Raw genomic sequence first — 18,004 nt, forward strand, 5'->3', positions numbered from 1 at the left:
GATCACACGGCCGCAATATATGTATGGCTCTAGCTTAACTGCATTTGTAGGCAAGCACACGCCGAGCTCGGTGCAGATCAGAAAACACAGCCAAACAAGCTGCGCCTGTGTCCGTGCTTGCCACAGAGCTAAGTTCAAGCTAAGCCTGTGTTCACAAGCACAGTCAGCGCCTGGTTGTTTTGCTGATGCTGATAAGCGAGGCTGGACATTGCAGCAATGCCTGCCAGGCCCCGGGTGGGGGGCGGAGGTGTGGGCTGTGCTGCTGTGCTGCATTCCTGCACGGGGGCTCTGCCACCGCCCCAGCCACTGCGAGCAAGGCAGAGGGGGGTAGGCCACAGAGAAAATGCCAAGGATGGAGGGGTGGGGTTAACCCCAGCACTTTCCCATTTAGGGTGCCTAATAAGTGCCAGCCCCATGGTTCTTGCTTAGGCTGGGGTCCCTCGCCCGAAGCAGCCCCAGGCAGGTGGACTCGCAGCATGGTGCCATCGAGCAGCAGCAGAGCGGACTGAGCCTCAGCAAGCCCACCTCGGCCAGAGGGAGAATTGCTGGGGCACAGAGTCCCTCTGTGTGGTTCTGGGGGAAAGCAAAAAGGGGGGACCAGAGATGACACCCCTCAATGCCCAGGTAAACAATACTCTGTGTCCAAAAATGCCGATTCGGTCAGTTCAATAGAAGATAGCTTGAGCTTGGAGTGCTTATTGCTTTTCCTCTAATAAGAGAGTTTAGCAATGCTTTTTTAGACCTGCCAAGACGCTGGGGCCCTCACATCCCTCTGGTGTAATTGTGCTTGCTTCACTGCAGTTACACCAGAGGTGAATCCGGCCCTATAGTCGCTGGGCTTGCTGATCACTCCGGGCGTGCTGCTTGCTTTGCAGATTTTCTGGAGGACTGGAATTTCTTGCAGAATTCTGCTCTGTGAGGCATCTGCTGTGTGGGCAGCCGGGTCCTCTGCGCTGCTCAGTCTGAGCACAGTCATTAGAGGATCTGCTGTTGACGTTGCTGCTCGGTCGGTAATCACCTCGCCGTCGCTGTCTCCTTGAGGCTCACTTTTCTGCTCATCACTTCTGCAGTTTGTCACTACAGAGAAAACGGGCTCCTGACTTTCTCCTGAATGCAAATAGGCTGCTTTGCATTTAGCTAATATTCTTGTTATAGTATTTGGTAATGAGGTGATCAGTAGGAATGAGTAATGTTTGCTGGCTTTGCCACAGATATTAATCTCATGCTGCTGTAACAAAGAAAAGCACTCCGGGAAGTCAGTGGAGCAAACACAGTAATCTCTGTCCAGAAACTGGTATCTTCAGTCAAAGGCCCAAATTCATCACAACCCAGGGGGAAAACCTTTCCCCTGTGAAAGTTTGTATTGGCAGCTGGCAGCGTGGCAGTTTCGTAGTCTGAAGTGCTGATAGATTCCTTATCAACAGCCTTACAAACACGAGTGAGGTAGAAATGCAGGGACCAAAAGAGGAAAGAACCACGATCTCTGATTTGAGAAGTAGTGAAGACAGCGAATATCAGAGCTAGCGAGCGAAGGAAAACAGGCTGAGGAGATGAGGAAGGAGGAAGTCTTACAAAGAGGGATGAAAAGGGCCAGAGTTAAAAAACAGAACTTGAAGTATCTGGGTAACTACAAACAGTCAAGATTAGGGAAAGTTTCCTTTTGTAAATGCTAGCACCCTTGTAGCTTCTCTTTCATTTTTAATGGTCTTATGTGATGTACTTATTATTTCCATTTTGTCACCCTTCTTTCAGTGACTATGGTATTTGTAAATATATATCTATATATATCATTTGATGGATATAGTGTATATTTAAAACTGTTATCAATTACTTGTATTAATTATTGTTTCTCTGTGTGCTACCTTGATTCCAGGCTGGGGCTCAGCAGAGCAATGCTCCTGTATGTGTATTTAATAAGGGCCTGTCCCTTATTAATAATAAGGGCCTGTCCCTTATTAAATACACTGTACATGTGAACTTGTGTATAGGGCAGAAAGAGGACCAAGCCCCTGCTGCCTGAATGTGCACTTCAGTACTTAGCTATGTACATGGTTTGGAGTTTAACAAAAAACTTAAACACATGCTTAATATTAAGCTGTGAGTGACCATCGAAATGTAAAGCGTGTGCTTACATGTCTTGCCAGACTGCAGCCCTCTTGATCATACTTTTGTTTGAACTAGAACAATGCACATGACTGAAGACTGTACACACATGTAGTGCCTTCTACTTCAAAGCCCGAGAATACGAGCTATGACAAATGTAATACCATATTGTTCCCAAAAGGTAAAAAAGCATTCTCCTGGCATACGTGAGAAGGAGATAGAATAAACATGAACACGCTTTGAAGCTTGTGGTTTTTAAAAAGTGCATCAGAATAGTTTAAAAACTCCTACACATTGAAAATTAGTTTTAGTGCTATGGCAGGGTTGCTCAAAAAGATGGTTCAAGTGACGTTATCTGCTGAATCAATGATCGGCTCAATAAAACACACTACTGCACATTACAATTAATATTCTGAGACAGTCTGGCCTACTTATGTCATCACTACCACTAAAATGAGTGGTGTCTGTGTTTAACACCACTTTTAAGAGACATGGTTCACAGCAATTCGTGAGCAGGCCTAAAGGCAACAGAATCATAGCCAATCCGGCACACCTGTTCACCCTTCTTTCTGGCCAAATTCCTCCAGTCTCTAAAACAATCCAATCTGTACATTTGTTACAGTTTAGAGCACTATTGCTTTAACGTTACAAATCCAGAAGGATTAGAAGGATAATTAAGGATAAGGAGATTACCTCTTGCGTTTCAAGGTGATAAAGATTATCACCTGAATAAATACCAAAATAAAGAAATAAATAAATAAGGCCAGAATGCTTTAGTAGAAGGATAATCAAAGATATTACTAAATTTAAAAGAATAAGTGATGCTACTTGTTTAGATGTCTTGAAATTTCCAAGCCTAAACTACAGCCAACATGTGGGAAAAGTCTGAAAGAAAACCGGGCCAGTACTAAGAGGCTAATACAAAAGCATTTTACAGACAAAACGATGAAGTCACCCATGGAGATCTCTAATATTTATTCGGTAGAACAGCCTGATGATTTCAGGATGGCAAAGAAATTGAATTGCCTTATGTCTGTGCATCTCAGGGTGGAATTTGTCTTCCCAGGCCTGTTACTTCAGATTACAGCTGGTCTACAAAATACAATCAGAATGTTGTACAATGAGTTTTATATGGAAGGAAAAGTTACTGACTAAATTGACAGCTATTATCAGTGCATAAGGATAGGAAAAAATTGTCTGATGATACTGGAATAACATTTTCCTGGACATTGCATATTTTAAAGAAGTTTTGAACATATATATTTTTTTTTCACATGTAGGTTGTCACAGATGCTACAAATGGAAATGCAAAAAGATAAAACAAAACAAAACACGGGTGAATCTTATGACAGTTCCAGTTTTGCAAATTCAGTGAATTAAGGTAAAAAAAAAAAAAAAAAAAAAAAAAAAAAAAAAAAAAAAAACGATTTGAATTGTTATCTGAGCACAGTCTTTCAAGGTGCATCCATCCCTTGCAGTGCATCACAGGATGTAGAGAGTGAAGCAAGCAGGATGTACAGACATTAGCCTTGACAAATAGCAAGGGTCTATTCCAGCTTTATTTCTGTGTCCTTTTTTTAAGTAAGGGTGTTGGGTAATTGGAAAATAAAGTCAATTTGTTTAAGCACAAAATAATTAGCCTAGATTGAGATACTGAAATTTTCTCATATAATAGATAAACTGTCAGCTTGTAGAGCACAGATATTGCATTGGCCACACAGGAAATCTATCTAATCTCTTTTAAAATCTGTGTTTTAAGGACTATGCTAATAGTATGCTTTAACTCATTCTTAACATGCTAAGGCTATGAAGTATGAAAATTAAATTTTAGCTGGTTTCTTGGCAAAATGAGGTAAAAGTGTTTTCTGTTACTAGACGAAGTCAGGTTAAATAGACATAAAAGACTGTTCTTTGAACGAAGTCAAAATTCTTACTAACATGAAAGGCAGCAATATCAAACCTATGATCTTGAAAGGAAATAACAGTGATATTGCATCTGTAGAATAACAGGAACATGCTTTGAATGCTGGAATACACACTGCATTTTGTTTACACTTAGAAGAATTACTTATTGCAATATTTGCATAGTGTTCAGTTCTGTTTAATTACAGCTGTCTGCGGGGAAGAGTTCAATGGGATAGGCACCAGATTCAAAACAGATTTCTTTCAAGAGCCATAAAGTCAAATTCCAATGAGGCTGACACAGTCTTTCATCATGCGAAGGAGAAGATGGTTTCAGACGTTTTAGCACATGAAGCCTTTTCTTCTTCTCCCCCTTTGGAGACATTAATGACTGGTGAAGTCTTGTCTGTCTTCTTGGCTGCTAAAGCCTCCACAGGCCGTATTTTGTAGGAGACGGGAGGTGGCTGATGGTGCACTTGACTGAAAATATCCCAACATGGTGCCATGCTGAGTATGGCCCTGAAACGCCTCCTTTTCACCTGTGATGTGCTCCGGGGGCAAACACGTAATATGAGGCATTTGTGGGATTACCAATGTGAGCAATGTGCAAAAAGGGTCCCAGATAAAAGGAGGGAGGCTGTGGGATCGTGCAGCGGGTGCCATCTCCCTGCTGCTGTCCCCCCACCTCACGCTACCACATCACCGATGGCCTCTCCCAGATTTGAGGCCATTTTTAGGATGCAGACATTTTAAGGCAGGGGTGAGGTCTGTGCCCTTGCCTGCAAAGCCCCAGGTGTGGCTGTGGGGCTGTGTGAACCCCAGTGGGGATAAACCATGAGGCTTCTGGAAGGCTCCCTGACAGCACGGGTTGCTCGCTGGGGTTTGTGCTGAGGGCTGGGGAGGCAGGTGGGCCTCGGCATGGGGGACAGGCGAGATCCTGTGGTGGTCTCACCACCAGGCGCCCCGGTGAGAGGTTTTATCCCCGGGTGTTCCCACAGCACCCACACCGCCGCCTCAGGCACCCTCACGGCCATTATGGAACCCTGCCTAATGGCGCCTGCGCTGCGTGGAGCCCACAGCACCCCACGCAGTGGCGGTGCACTGTGCTTTGTTACCCTTCATTCACCACTTTCAAGGACAAGATCATCTTTTTAGGGCTAAAAAGGGACTTTCGCACACTGACAGCCCCGCATCACCCCCCCCCTCACACACCCCCATACCCCCCCTTCTCCCCACCCGCCTCTGCAGGGGGCGGTGCTAGCGGAGGCCCCGCCCCTCGAGGGAGGGGGGGCGTGGCCACGGCGCTGAGGCGCCGCCCCGGCGGCCGGAGCCCGTTGAGCGGCGGCAGGCGGCGGCGGCGGCGGCGCCATGGTGAAGATCGCCTTCAGCTCCCCCTTCGCGCAGAAGGACGGCGCCAAGAAGGAGGCGGCCGAGGCGCTGGTGGCCGACAGGGTGCGGGCAGCGGGGCTGGGCTGGGCTGGGGGGCTGAGAGGGCTGAGGGGGCGGTGAGGGAGGGCGAGGAGGAGGAGGAGGAGGAGGAAGCGGCGGCCGCCGCCATTTTGTGACGGCTGCGGGGCCCCCTCAGGATCCCCTCACGGTCCCCTCACGGTTTCGGCCGCTCCGGCGGCTTCCAGGCTGCGCTGAGTGGCGCTGAACTGGGCCGATTTTACTCGGGTTTTTACTTTTGGTTTTGGAGGCGCCGTGCTTGGTGCCGGCGGTGTCAGGCCGGCCGCTGGGTCAACGAAGCGGGAGCGCTAGGGCCGGGTTTGTTTGTTGCTCGTGGCGGAGAGGAGCCGCTGCGGTTGGGTTTTTAGCCAAATAATAGCCCTGCACGCAGCGTCAGGAGCCTTCCCATGGAATTGGGGAAGGCTGGGCTGTGGTGTTGCTGCCCCTCGGGCTGCCTGAGCCGTGCCCTGTACAGCTAACGGCACAGCAGGTCGAGGAGGAAGCTGAGGAACTGCACAGAGGGCATGCTGTAGATTAGAGAGGTCAGTCAGTTCCTTCATCATCAGCTGCTCCTCACGCAGCTTGTGGTGTGCGTATCTTCAGCAGCCTCTGCCATGCGGCTGCTGAGCGCAGTCCTAGCGTTGCCCTGTGCCCTCCCTTCTGTTCTCAGGAGAGCTGAGCTCCTTCGGTTTAGAAGCAGCTTACATCATTGTGTTACACACACCGCAGTGTTCTCGGTCAGTCGGTGTGTGCATACACGTCTGACTTTGTTTCTAATACCTCTTCGCTCTGACTTGAGGGCATGCAAACAGCGAGTTCACAACTCTCCTTGAAAACAAACTTGTTCTAATGCTTATTCTTTAGGTGGGATATTTTTGGAGAGCAAACAAGCTCAGTGGCTAACATTGGTTGAAACAGCACAGCAGAAGTCCCCTAGACTACCTGCAGCAAACCCTTGAGCTTGCAGAATTCTCTCCTTGCAGGTACTTTGGCGTGGACTGTGTCAACAGCAGCTCTTGACCTAGCTGCCCATGTTAACAGGAGTCATTTCTTTCCTCTGTTACTCCTTCTTTTCTTTGCTTGTTACTGCACAGCTCAGAGCTGCGTTTTCCTTGCAGGTATTTTATTGCTCATATTGGTTTTAGAGGCTGTGTAACCTGTTGGAGCAAAGTCTTGAATTGTGTTCTCTTATCAGCTCCGTCAACTCTTCTGAGATCAGGCTTCTGACATTGCTTTTTAATATGATAAATAGCTTGGCTGTGTTTGAAACAAGTGTGGCGCAAGTGTAGCTACTTAGCCCTTGACATCATCCGAGCCCTGGGACGTCTGAAGTGCTGGAACCTGGTGCAGGCTGCTGCGTGCAGCTAATGAGAGGCCTCACTAACGATGAGTAAGGAACGGCGAGGTGGAGGAGATGGCAGAACACGATGAGAACAGAACCAGCCTTGATCTTAAAACCAAGCTGGCTCTGAAAGATGGCTTCCACGTAATGACATGTAAATGTGGCATAATTCTGACATGGAACTAGTTTAGTTTTTTGTTGTGACAAACACTTAACCAGCCAATTGTAGCGGCTTATGTCTTGCTGAACCAACGCTTTTCTGTTTGGAGGATGAGAGAGTGGAATGTAGGAGTGTTGACTTTCACTAAACAGTGTTTTTTTTGTCTCGTTAGTTGCATAGCTGATGGGTTTGACTTTTACACTGCCATATCTTGCTGAGCGTGGAAATAAGTGCAGCTTTTGTAAAAATACTGTGACTTGTTCTGATCACAGGTTGCTTAAACGTATTGTGTTGTACAGGAGTGCAAATAAGGGGACCAGAATTAGGAATGGCCACAGAGGCTGCTGTGCTAAATCTGGGTGCTGCACAGGAATCTAGGAACAGCACAGAGGAAAACATTCATTTATTTTTTTTTTTTGCACCCCATGTGAATTCATCTTTTTCTACATTTTGAATTGAAAGAGCAGGTTGTGAAAGCAAACTCTTAAATGCTGTAGTCATGAATCATTAAACGGACTACGTGCCAAACATGTAGGTTATCTAAGTATTTATGGCTTTTTTCTTTCTTTGTAGACCTGAAGAGTTTATTTCTCCAGGTGAATGTCTATTCTGATTGCTTAGGATTTGACAGTGCTTTTGTTCTTCTCTCAACTTCTCTTGTGTGGGCTTTTTGACTGAAAGCCTAGGAAGGCACGTAAAGAACAGGGCTTTAAATTGTGTCGTTCAGATACCACCACCAACTCTGGATCAGCATTACACAAGTGATCACCGTGTTATGTAATGGTGAGAGTTGTTTCCTTTGGCTGCAGTCCTCTGTCTGCAAGCGGACCAGGAAAAAACAAGCCAGTGAACTACAGGCTTTTAGGCTGCTATATACAAAACATTACTCTTCCTTCCACCAAAGGAGCAGGATTTTGAAGCTGCAAGGTAGGATGTACCACAGGAGTTTATTCTTATTTGACATAATTTGAAGCCGTGCTTGAGCTGATGGGTGGTTCTCCTTCACGGTGAATTTAACGTGCATATTCTGAGAAAGTTCTGAAACCCAAATGTGGGATTTATGTCAGGTGTCTCTTTCCCGACTAATAGACAAAATTGCATCTTAGCTTCCTGTGTTAGTCCAGCTCTGTTAAGAACAGTAATGCTATTTTTCTTCCATCTGACGGAGGAGAAGAGGATAGGAAGTAGGCTTTGGGAACACTGTGTTCCTGAAAATGACCTTGCTCTACAAATCTTGCTTTCCTTGTACAATATTGTGGCTGCAGCACTGTATCTATTGTTACAGTTATTTAAATTTCTTACAGCTCAAGTAGTGTTTTTCAAACAGGTACAGTTTCCAGACAGAGGTTGGTCTAGAAAGATGACTGTAATGAGGAAAATATTCTCTATTCAGTACTGTGTGAAAGCTCATCTTGCTATGATGCAGCAGTATTTCGTGGAAGTGCTTTCCTACTTTATGATGCTTGACTTCTCAGCACACACCTAGAGGAAATAGAATCGTCGGGTTGTAGGTCAAAGTGAACCACTTGGTAGCTGTCGACTTTAAATTATGTGTGGCTACACCTTCTCAGTTCTTATCCTTCTCTGGTTAAAGGATCCGGAAGTTGCCACACACGGAGGTGAAAACTCCTCTGGAAGATGTCTGTTGACTCTGCTGGGCTTAGCGTTCATCTTGGCAGGAGTTGTCGTCGGTGGAGCCTGCATCTACAAGTACTTCATGCCTAAGGTAGTGCGAAAGTTCATTTTAAGCATCACTAACAAAAAGTGTAATTATAAACGGGTTACCCGTGTAATAGAAATCTTTTGGTAACTGGGACCTCAAGGCTTCTGTACCCTTTATAAAAGCTTCAGGTCTCAGGCTTGCACTTCTTTGTAACACAGATGTTGGAAGTGTAGTTTTAAAGCAATATTCACTGTAAAAAAATAACTAATCTTGCTCTTACTTCCAGCATAAGGTGTACCGTGGCGAAATGTGTTACTTTGAAAATGAAAACCGGGATCGTGCTGTGGAACCTTATTTTCTGCCTATTGCCGAAGAAGCTGACATTCGGGAAGATGACAACATAGCCATCATCGATGTGCCCGTCCCGAAATTCTCAGACAGTGACCCGGCTGCGATTGTCCATGACTTTGATAGGGTAAGTACAAGTGCAGCAGTAAGGAACAACTGGTTCACAGCTCACTGGGAAACTAGAGTGAATGTTTGTCATAATAGCTCCAAGGTTTTAATTCTTGAGAGCTGTAAATGCAGGTGGTTCTGGCTGAGTGCTCTGTGAAGTTAAATTTATTTAAAAAAGGGGAAGGGGGCAGATAATGTTGGTAATTTTAGTCTCTTCAATTTTGCACCCAGTGGTAAGGATGAAGTGACTAGGAAGACCTTAGCACTTTCTCTAAACAATTAACTTGTAGAGAACAACCACTTATCAGCTTAGTCAGCTCTCAGTTCTGATGTAAAGTATAACAACTTTGGAGAGGTGATAATAGCGAAGTTCTTACTTTGGACACTTGCATCAAAGCAGTGCATGCAGCTAGCTGTTCTTCATCTTTCTGAAGTTACTTCTTAGACTTTGTAGAACTGTGTGCTAATAATCAAAAAGCCATGATTAATCAGTTGAAAACCTTTTTTTCCCTCCAAAATAGCTTTTGACGGCATATCTTGACTTGCAACTGGGCAACTGCTATGTGATTCCGTTGAACACATCCATAGTCATGCCGCCAAGGAATCTGATGGATCTCTTTGCAAAACTGGCGGTATGTGGAGTCTTGATTGTTTAGTTATGCTGATGAGAGAATTCCTGATAAGAACGCTGGATGTTGCTCCTGAACTCCAATCTTTTGCTAGAACAGTCCTCTTGCCATCGAAGTACATAATCCCCCTGGCTCAGTCACTGTACTAAAGTTCAGGCCAGCTGTCAGTGTATATTATGTTGAGTAGATTCATGGGTAATGCTCTTATTAATACGTAGCTTTATGGAAGCTGAAAGCAACTAGTAAGTAAGGTTAAATTTAGCTATTATAAAGCAGTTTGATGAAGCTCCAAGTGTCATTGAAAGCCTAAACCTGAAAGTTGCCGCTGGAAAGCTCACTCCCCCCCCCCCCCCCACGAGTTTTAATGAAAAGAACAATTGTTCTGTTCTACTGGCACTGTAGTTATGAGCTCACCGCAAGCATTTTGACTGTCCAGTGACTAAAAGTGGTATTCTTCCAAGAAGGCTTATCTTCTGGGTCAAGCTGATACAGCTTGCTGCTACTTCCAAATTAAATGTGATACTGAACTATCGTGTGTCGAATGTACTTTTTAAAAAAGTCATCGACTCCTCAGCATCTAATGCTAGGTGCCACCTGATGTAGCTTAGCTCATTTATTTTTTTTAGCTTAATGAAGATCAGCTTTGTGTGTCCCCGTGCCCCTGCTTTTAGGAGTTGAGGGGTGACGAGTTATTTCAATAGCATTATAACATTTTGGTGAAGACTTCATCTTTCGTGTTTGAGGCAATTATACCTAATACAAAGAATAAAAACAGCATGACCTACAAAAGTTAGGTATTATGAAAGTTTCCCTGTTTAAACTGCGAACTTGGTTGCATACAAATAAACCTGAATAGATTTTCTTAATGCTTACTTTGTATGAAGCAAGCAATTTGCAAAGCACTTGAAAGCAGAGTTAATCTTAACTGCACTCTACTTGAATGTAATTGCAGCTGTTTGACATGGCCTTTGTCAGTTTTTAACTTCTCTGGTGTGCAACTCTTCAAGACTAGCATATCTTTAATATTAAACAGATGGAAAGCTGAAATCTAGGCCTCAAGTCCTTCCAAAGCAAAGAAAAAAAAAAGTAGTGATTGTCCATTGTTACTGTTCTAGTATATCTCAAGGTATTTTCTCTTTTTAGACTGGTTCTTACCTGCCTCAGACTTACCTAGTCCGTGAAGAAATGGTGGTTACGGAGGAGATAGATAACGTATCTGATCTGGGTATCTTCATTTACCAACTCTGTGTTGGAAAAGAGACTTTCAGACTTCAGCGCAGAGACCAGATAACAGGTAAGTTTCCTGCTGTTAAAAAAAAAAAAAAAAAAACACAAAAAACCTCCTATTGGAGTAGGGAAAGGGTAAATACACTGTCAGGGTTTTTAGACCTGGAAATCTGAGTGTTCAGCACAACTTCTGAGCTGAGGCTGCTGTTAGAACTGATGGATGTTGTTTTCCCTATTTTCAAATAGATGTCTAAGTTTCAAGCACAGTGAGAGAAGCTTTTGGTTACAGAGTTAGAAGTTACGTGCCCAAAACAGGCTTGAACATAAGCAAATGTGTTCCATTTTTCTGGTTGAAGCCATAGATTAGTTTGGCCTAAAAACTCAAATGCTCCAACAGATTATGTGGGTCTCTGTAGGTGTAGCTTACTCTTTCACTGTCCTTTCTGAAAGTGGGTTGCAGGAGCATCAAATAACAACGTTATCTTCTCGTTCATTTGCTCTGAGAAATACTGATCATCTAGATCTGGACATCCCAGACTTCTCCTCTGAAAGAGGAAGAGCACATCCTGGGAACTTCTGAGCTCTATTTCTGCTTCGCGTGTCTCTTTGTGGCACCCCTAGCCATTCTGTGAAAAGGAATGAGTTTGTGTCAGAGGTTTGACACATTGGAAGGAGGCCTGAAGTACAGAAATGTGATGCTATGGATTTTAGTTCATTGTAGTTCTCAAACCATTTAGTCTGCTGCTCTCATCAAATGCATGGCAAACTAATCCTTTGTCAGTTACTGCCTTTCAGAATGCAAATGATGGGTTTGTCAGAACTCTCTGCTCCAGTTTTCCTGCCAAACTCTTGGGCAAGATTTTCCTCTCCCCAGTTACAGCTTGCAGCGTCAGGAGCCACATCTGCTGTTTGCTAGAGACTACGTCCTGTTACTACAAGACGGAAGGCTCTGTATGTGGCAACATAAAACAGTGGTCCTAAATAGCAAAAGCAGATGAAGAAACAGTAAATGTTCCTGTTATGGGAGGGAGAGGCATGTGTCTGAGCTGTTGTGAACAAGTCTGGGCTGACTGCTCTCGTGTCTGAAAGACTGTAGCCTACTGACAGTACTGCAGAGAGTGTTTTACGGTGTTTCCTTAAGATCACCTTGCTATAGCATGTTTCAATTCATGTTGCTGACAGCTCTGCTGCACGGTAAATGACTTCCACAGAATGCTTCCACAAAAGGATTCTAGCAAGCGAACAATGCCCCTTAGTACGGTTTCTTTCCTGTAACTGACCTTGTTTCTCTCTTGGTAGGGGGAGAAACTTCGAGTAAAATGGAGGACTGCTGCTGAGGAGAAAACTGTTCTTGCTTTCCAGATTAGATTTCTAGCACACCTTTCTTCAAGTACGCACAAAACCAGGCCAACTTAAATAATTAGGCTGCAGTGGATAAACTCCTGAAAACTGTGTGGAGGAGTCTGTTCACTTAGCTGCTGCTGCATTTGCCCTCAGATTTTGTGGAGTTGGTAGAGTGGTTTGTTAGATCAGACAGTTCTGAGGCAGTTCCCTGGAGGCCTAAGTGAAGGTGTGAGAGACTGGACAGATCTTCCTGACTGTGCAGTGTGTGTATCCAGTTGGATAGCCATTGGAAGATTTTTAGCTAAAATAGAGGTGAGCTGAGGAGCTGATAGTCCAGCTGTTAGTGTTTACAAAACAAAACAGTACCCTGCTGTGTTTGATTTAGGAGAATGCTTGTAGACTTCTATGGATAGCTCTGCTTGCATACTCTGAACAATTCTGTGCTTATTAAACAAGCTTAAAGCTTTCCTCTCTAATTCTTGTATACCGGTGTGTTTTAGTTGATCAGCTTGTCTCTGACTGCAGGACTACCATTTTCTTGTCTCCTATTAAAGCTTCACAGCTGGTAGAGGTAAATTGCCTGTATCAGATCCAGTGCTGGCATGTCCCAGAATAGAGAAAATCACCTTAACAGTGTTAGGAAAAAACTTCAGTAAGGTCATCAGCTGAGTGGTAAATCCTCATCTCTCTTCCCAGGTGAAGACTGTGCTGTAGAATTACACTCTTTGTTAATGCATACCGGAGTGGAGAGAAGTGCTGATAAAGAACTACTTAACTATTATTTTTTTTTATTTTTTTTTCCCCTGCACCTTTTTAGAGTTTTTCACCTCTTTTCCTGTAAGGCAAAGAAGACTGAAATTACTTTTCTTTGTGGTTAGGAAGGGCTATGAGAAAGTCTGTTCAGTGCTCTCTTCTGTCACTAAAGTAATTACAGGATACTGGGTTAAACGACAAGATCTTGCTTTATCCTCTGTCTGTATCTAGCCCCCTCTGAAGTTGTCACTGTTCTGAGAATGGGGGAGGTTTTCTGATGGCAAACCAGCCTGTATCCAGCTCAGATGGTAATTCCTGGGTGTAAAAACAATACGCACAAAGTGATTGTATTTCATTGTTGTTTGTAATGACTTAAACAAACAAACCTGTAAATGCTTGCTGCAGAGTTACAGATCTCTTGCTTTACTTAGGCTCTCATCTTGTCTCATCCGCAGGTCTGCAGAAACGTTCAGCGGAGAACTGTCACTCAATCAGACACTTTGAAAACTCTTTCGTTGTTGAAACAAAGATCTGTCAACAGTGAAAGGCGTTGGATGGGAGGTGACTAGTTCACACCTTCATTGAGAAGTCTCACCATTAGATGTCGACTTCTTAAATTAAAATGTGCAGTGATAATCAAAAGCCTTATGCATTTTCTGTGTATTGCTTGTATTTCAAGAAGACAGTCACCATTTCAGCTTTTTTTTGATCCTTGGTATACCTATTCTTAGTTTTCTGTAGAATTTAAATTTGAGTAAGGTGTTTTGGTTTTGTTTGTTGGTTTTGGTTTGTTGTTTTTTTTTTCAGAAGGGTAACATCAATTTATCCATCGAATGCGTGTGATCTACAGTAATCTGGGAATGGCAGAAAAACATATATACAGAAATGTTAACCAACTCCTTGGCTGGAACCAGTTCTGTTCACCTTAACTTTCACAGGATGATTAATGTATTAATAATCTGTGGTTTGCACATCTTGTGTAGTTCTGTAGAGTAGCTCTGCACTCAGTCTCCTGGCTAAAAACCTCCTGATGCATATCATTGAAGGTTTATTTTAACATCCATGTGTGAAGCATGTAAAATCCAACCTCAGTGATCATAAACCTCTAACACTACCCTTTCTTTTTGTGCAATTACTGTATTGAATTCGTATGTATATTTGGAACCTTCCCTGAGCTTACACTTAATTCTTCTACCTTTGTTTGGTTTTGTGGTATTTAGTTCTTAGATTCAGATCGAGTTGCTCTTAAAGCTTGTCAGTATTTTGGTTATGAGTTGGTTTATCCTGTAACTTTCTATTTCAAGAATCTGTTCTGGTAATAGCTCACTTGTGAATGTGACTGTAGTTGTAAACTTAAACTACTGGCTTATACAAGCTTTTTAGATCAACTTTTTATGAGCAAGTAGCGTTACTACTGCAGTCAGAGCATTGTTCCTTTTTTGAAAGCTGTAGTATAAAGACAGCGAAGACATAGCATCCTGCAGTTGATGAGAGTTTTATTAAGGGACTTTATATTGGCATAAATTCTGCAACCCTGTAATAAATGTTTCTCTAAAAATCTGGTGTTTGTGTGACTTCCTGGTGATCGGAAGCAGAGGGCACTATGCGGGTATATGGCCCATGAGGGCGAAGTGAGGGTTGTGGGTCTGGGCTAGTGTTTGGTGTTCTCCCTACCTCCTTCAGTCCATGAAGCCTGATTTTCTCTTCCTGTTAACTGTGGAAATGCTTTGTGGTGCAAAACAAACTGGAGGAACAGAGAGAGGAAAAGATGCATCACTACAAACTGGATCCCCCACGGTGTAGGTGTTAGTGAAGCTTAGTGCTACTGTAAGTTGAATTCCTGGCATGAGGGCAGCAGCTCAGTTGTATAGTTTTTTTTTTAAAAAAAGGGTAAATTCTAGCACACATCTCTCAATGTTGTTGAGGAGGCTGGAGGCCAACAGTATGCTTGCATTACTGCATTTATGGCCATGCTTATGAGATGAATCTTTTTAGCATATTCTAACTCCAAGACAGCAGAGGATTAATCAAACATCTTACAGAAGCACTGTTCAGCTTTTACCAGCTGTAAGCACAGAGGTAGGAGACAGTGAGACTTGTATTAGTCTGATTGCTCAAAGAGTTAATGTACCAAACCCTTCTGGCTTTCCTGGAAAATATCTGTGACTTCTACAGCTGGAAGTAAAACAATAAGCAGGCTGTCTGCGCTGAGAACTAGCGAGTAAAATGCCACTATAGGAGGAGCTCCTCTGTCATTGTGAAAGTTTGCAGTGGAAAGGAGTTGATCAGCTCTGGGGCAGTGGGGAAATTTGTTGTTGTGTCTTGGAAATTAACGCAGCTCTTCTCCCTACATATAGGGCAATGCAGAGGACATGTCCCAAAACCAGAGCTTTGCTCTCTTTGTAATCAGAGCATTTGTCTGTAAAACAGTAAGTGTAGCAGGGAATTTTGTGTCCTTAACTTTGTTACTGGACTACAGAGCTGTAGAAACCTTAATCTGTTAGAGAGCTAGGTGTGTTTTACCAGGGAAAGCAGTAGAAACTTGTCCGTGCGGCTGCAGGCTTGCTGTGTGCTTGGACAAGTTACCGTGGGGAAGATTTCCGGATCGTCTGAGAGGATATCGAGGGTGGGGTGGTTGTCTGGTTTGGTTTGGTAGTGGGAAGATTTGGAAATGAGTTAGTCGCAGAGAGCAAGAGCATCTGACTGCGGCGTTCGGCTTTGGCTGGATTGCAAACAGAGACGGGAACTCTTCCTTCCAGCTCTGAGCAGCTGTGCGGGGAGGGCTCTCAGCGTGCAGGCCTTTAACCTGCTGGCTGTCTCCAGCCATGGAGCAGGAACGCAAGAAACGCTTCCAGATAGGCTGCAGCGGTTTCTCTTACCTTTGCCTGCTAAAGACTTTAAACGAATGAAGTCAGTTCCTTAAAAACCTATTAGATGTTCTAGGCAACGAGCCAGCGTATTGAAGGAACACATTGTTCTGCTCACCTCCTCGGGGCTCTGTCTTTGAGAGAGTAGCTGCAGTTTCAGCCGTGCGGGCGGCGTGCTGGGCTCATGCTCTGGCCCTGATGGTTTTGTGCTGCGGACACGCACTCTGATCAAAGGGCTGCCGCTGCAAGGTGGCTTCCAATAAGGTCCTGGGAGCGCTGGTTATTTCCAGATCGGTATCTTTGAGGAGCTGAATTCATCTATCCGCTCTGCAAGAGTCAGGAGGCTGCCTTGCACCAGTAGGTGGCACAGTCAGCAAGCCCTTTGCTTCTGAGCTGCCTGGGGCTGGGCTGGAAGGTACACACACATAACCGATAAAAACTCGGTGCCTCAGCACGAGCTGGCTGCTGGTGGGTGACTCAAACTGACACTGCACCTATTTAGGCTGAAATCGAGGTTTCCGAGTAACTACTGTACCTAAACACAAAGGTGGCTTGGGGCAGGCTTCCTTCAGCTGGTGTTGAGTCTTTGCTTTTGGGCATAGTTTACCTTCAGTGAAGAGCAACTTTATAACAGTAACGTGTAAATGTATGAAATACTACTTAATAGCTGAGTAAGACTATGCTTTAAACATGAGTATTGTACCTAATAATATTGCCAAGATGCAAATGCAAGCTCATTTACAGCAGTGGCTGGTTTTTACAAGTGTGCTGACTCAAAAAGTAATCGGCGTGCACAGGACAATCAGCAGCCTCTGTGCACTTGTGTACAGACAACTGTCTTTATGCCAGCTTGCAGGTTATCTTTTATGATATTGTTTTTAAACTAAAGCTTTAAATACCTTTATGAATGTTAAAATGGATTCCAGTGCTTTGGATGATTCATCTTCCAGCACTACCTTTGAGTTTTTTCAAGTTTATTTGTAACACTGATCAGGAAAACATAGAAGAAAATGGCAAGGAAGAGCAAACACATTTGTTAGTCGGAGCAGATGCTGCTGGCCACTGCAGAAGCCTGAAGGCTTTCTGTCTGAGTGTGACCCGTAAGATGCGGGTGGCTGGTGGTGGTGTGAGTGACAGACAGACATTGCCATTAGAGGAGATGCTCCCCTACGCTCGAACTTCAGGTTTTTCTGCAGCCTGGTCTTGTGGTTAAAACAAAACAAAACAAAACAATCAAAACATAAGAATTAAGTTGTTGCTTGCTTATATAAATACCTTGAGATGAAGATCCAGGTAAGGAAAAATGGGGACAGTGATGAAACACTTAAAAGACATACAGAGGCCTCAGCATGATATGAAATTAAAGCTTTAGCACCTCAGACTTGTTAAGCTGTTTGGCTAAAAGTGGGACGTATTTCACCATAAGCTCAACCCTGTACCATGGGCTGTTGCAGCACAGCCTTGCTAGCAAGGGTGTGAAAGGCTCACCTCACAGCTATACCGAAAGTCATGGTGTGCATGTAGGCACCCAGAAGAAAGGAATCTGCTCGGACTTCAGCAGGACTGGGCTGGTTTCTGTGGACTTTCTTAGTTCTTTGCATCACAGGAAAAGCTACCAAAAACACAGGCGTAGCTCAGAAGAGTTTATGGTGGGTGATGGCAGAAATATCCCAGCTCTGAAATCAGCACTGCATTTCCCCGAGGAAGTTTGGTTTACTGTATTTTTAATCCTCCTCCTATGCTTGGGATTTGTTCTTCCCCAATTGCTTTGGCTCTGCTTGCAGCAGGGTGAGCTAACTTGGACAGTCCTCTTCGTAACGACAGCAGGTGCCAGCTTTAGTTTTTGCAGGTGGACAATTTCATTTCTTGTCCCTTTCCAAAGTACTCAGAAAGGCTAGAAAGAACGAAAACATTATGGTTTTTAGGTAAAAACATGCACAATCTGATGTGTTTAATCTCACATTCTCCTAATGTGCCCCAGACTAAAAATCCTAGAGCAGAAAAGAGCACATGGAGGGCCAGATTCACGCAGTGTGGTTAGCTCGTGGAGTCCCTGCAGGGGTACATGCTAGCCGTGTGGCTGAATTACCACTTCTGGGAAGACTGCGCTCG

General features: G+C 44.1%; 1 protein-coding gene across 1 annotated transcript; it reads left to right on the forward strand.

Moving 5' to 3' along the window:
- The first annotated feature begins 5,313 nt into the window (after positions 1-5,313).
- ITM2A (integral membrane protein 2A) lies at positions 5,314-14,583 on the forward strand. The gene is made up of 6 exons (XM_032196306.1): positions 5,314-5,457; positions 8,548-8,679; positions 8,903-9,091; positions 9,594-9,704; positions 10,845-10,995; positions 13,481-14,583. Exons 1-6 carry the CDS (start codon positions 5,374-5,376, stop codon positions 13,567-13,569), a joined length of 756 nt encoding a protein of 251 aa, XP_032052197.1. The 5' UTR covers positions 5,314-5,373; the 3' UTR covers positions 13,570-14,583.
- The last annotated feature ends 3,421 nt before the right edge of the window (positions 14,584-18,004 follow it).

This window comes from Aythya fuligula, chromosome 13, assembly GCF_009819795.1.
Source record: "Aythya fuligula isolate bAytFul2 chromosome 13, bAytFul2.pri, whole genome shotgun sequence".
NCBI lineage: Eukaryota > Metazoa > Chordata > Aves > Anseriformes > Anatidae > Aythya > Aythya fuligula.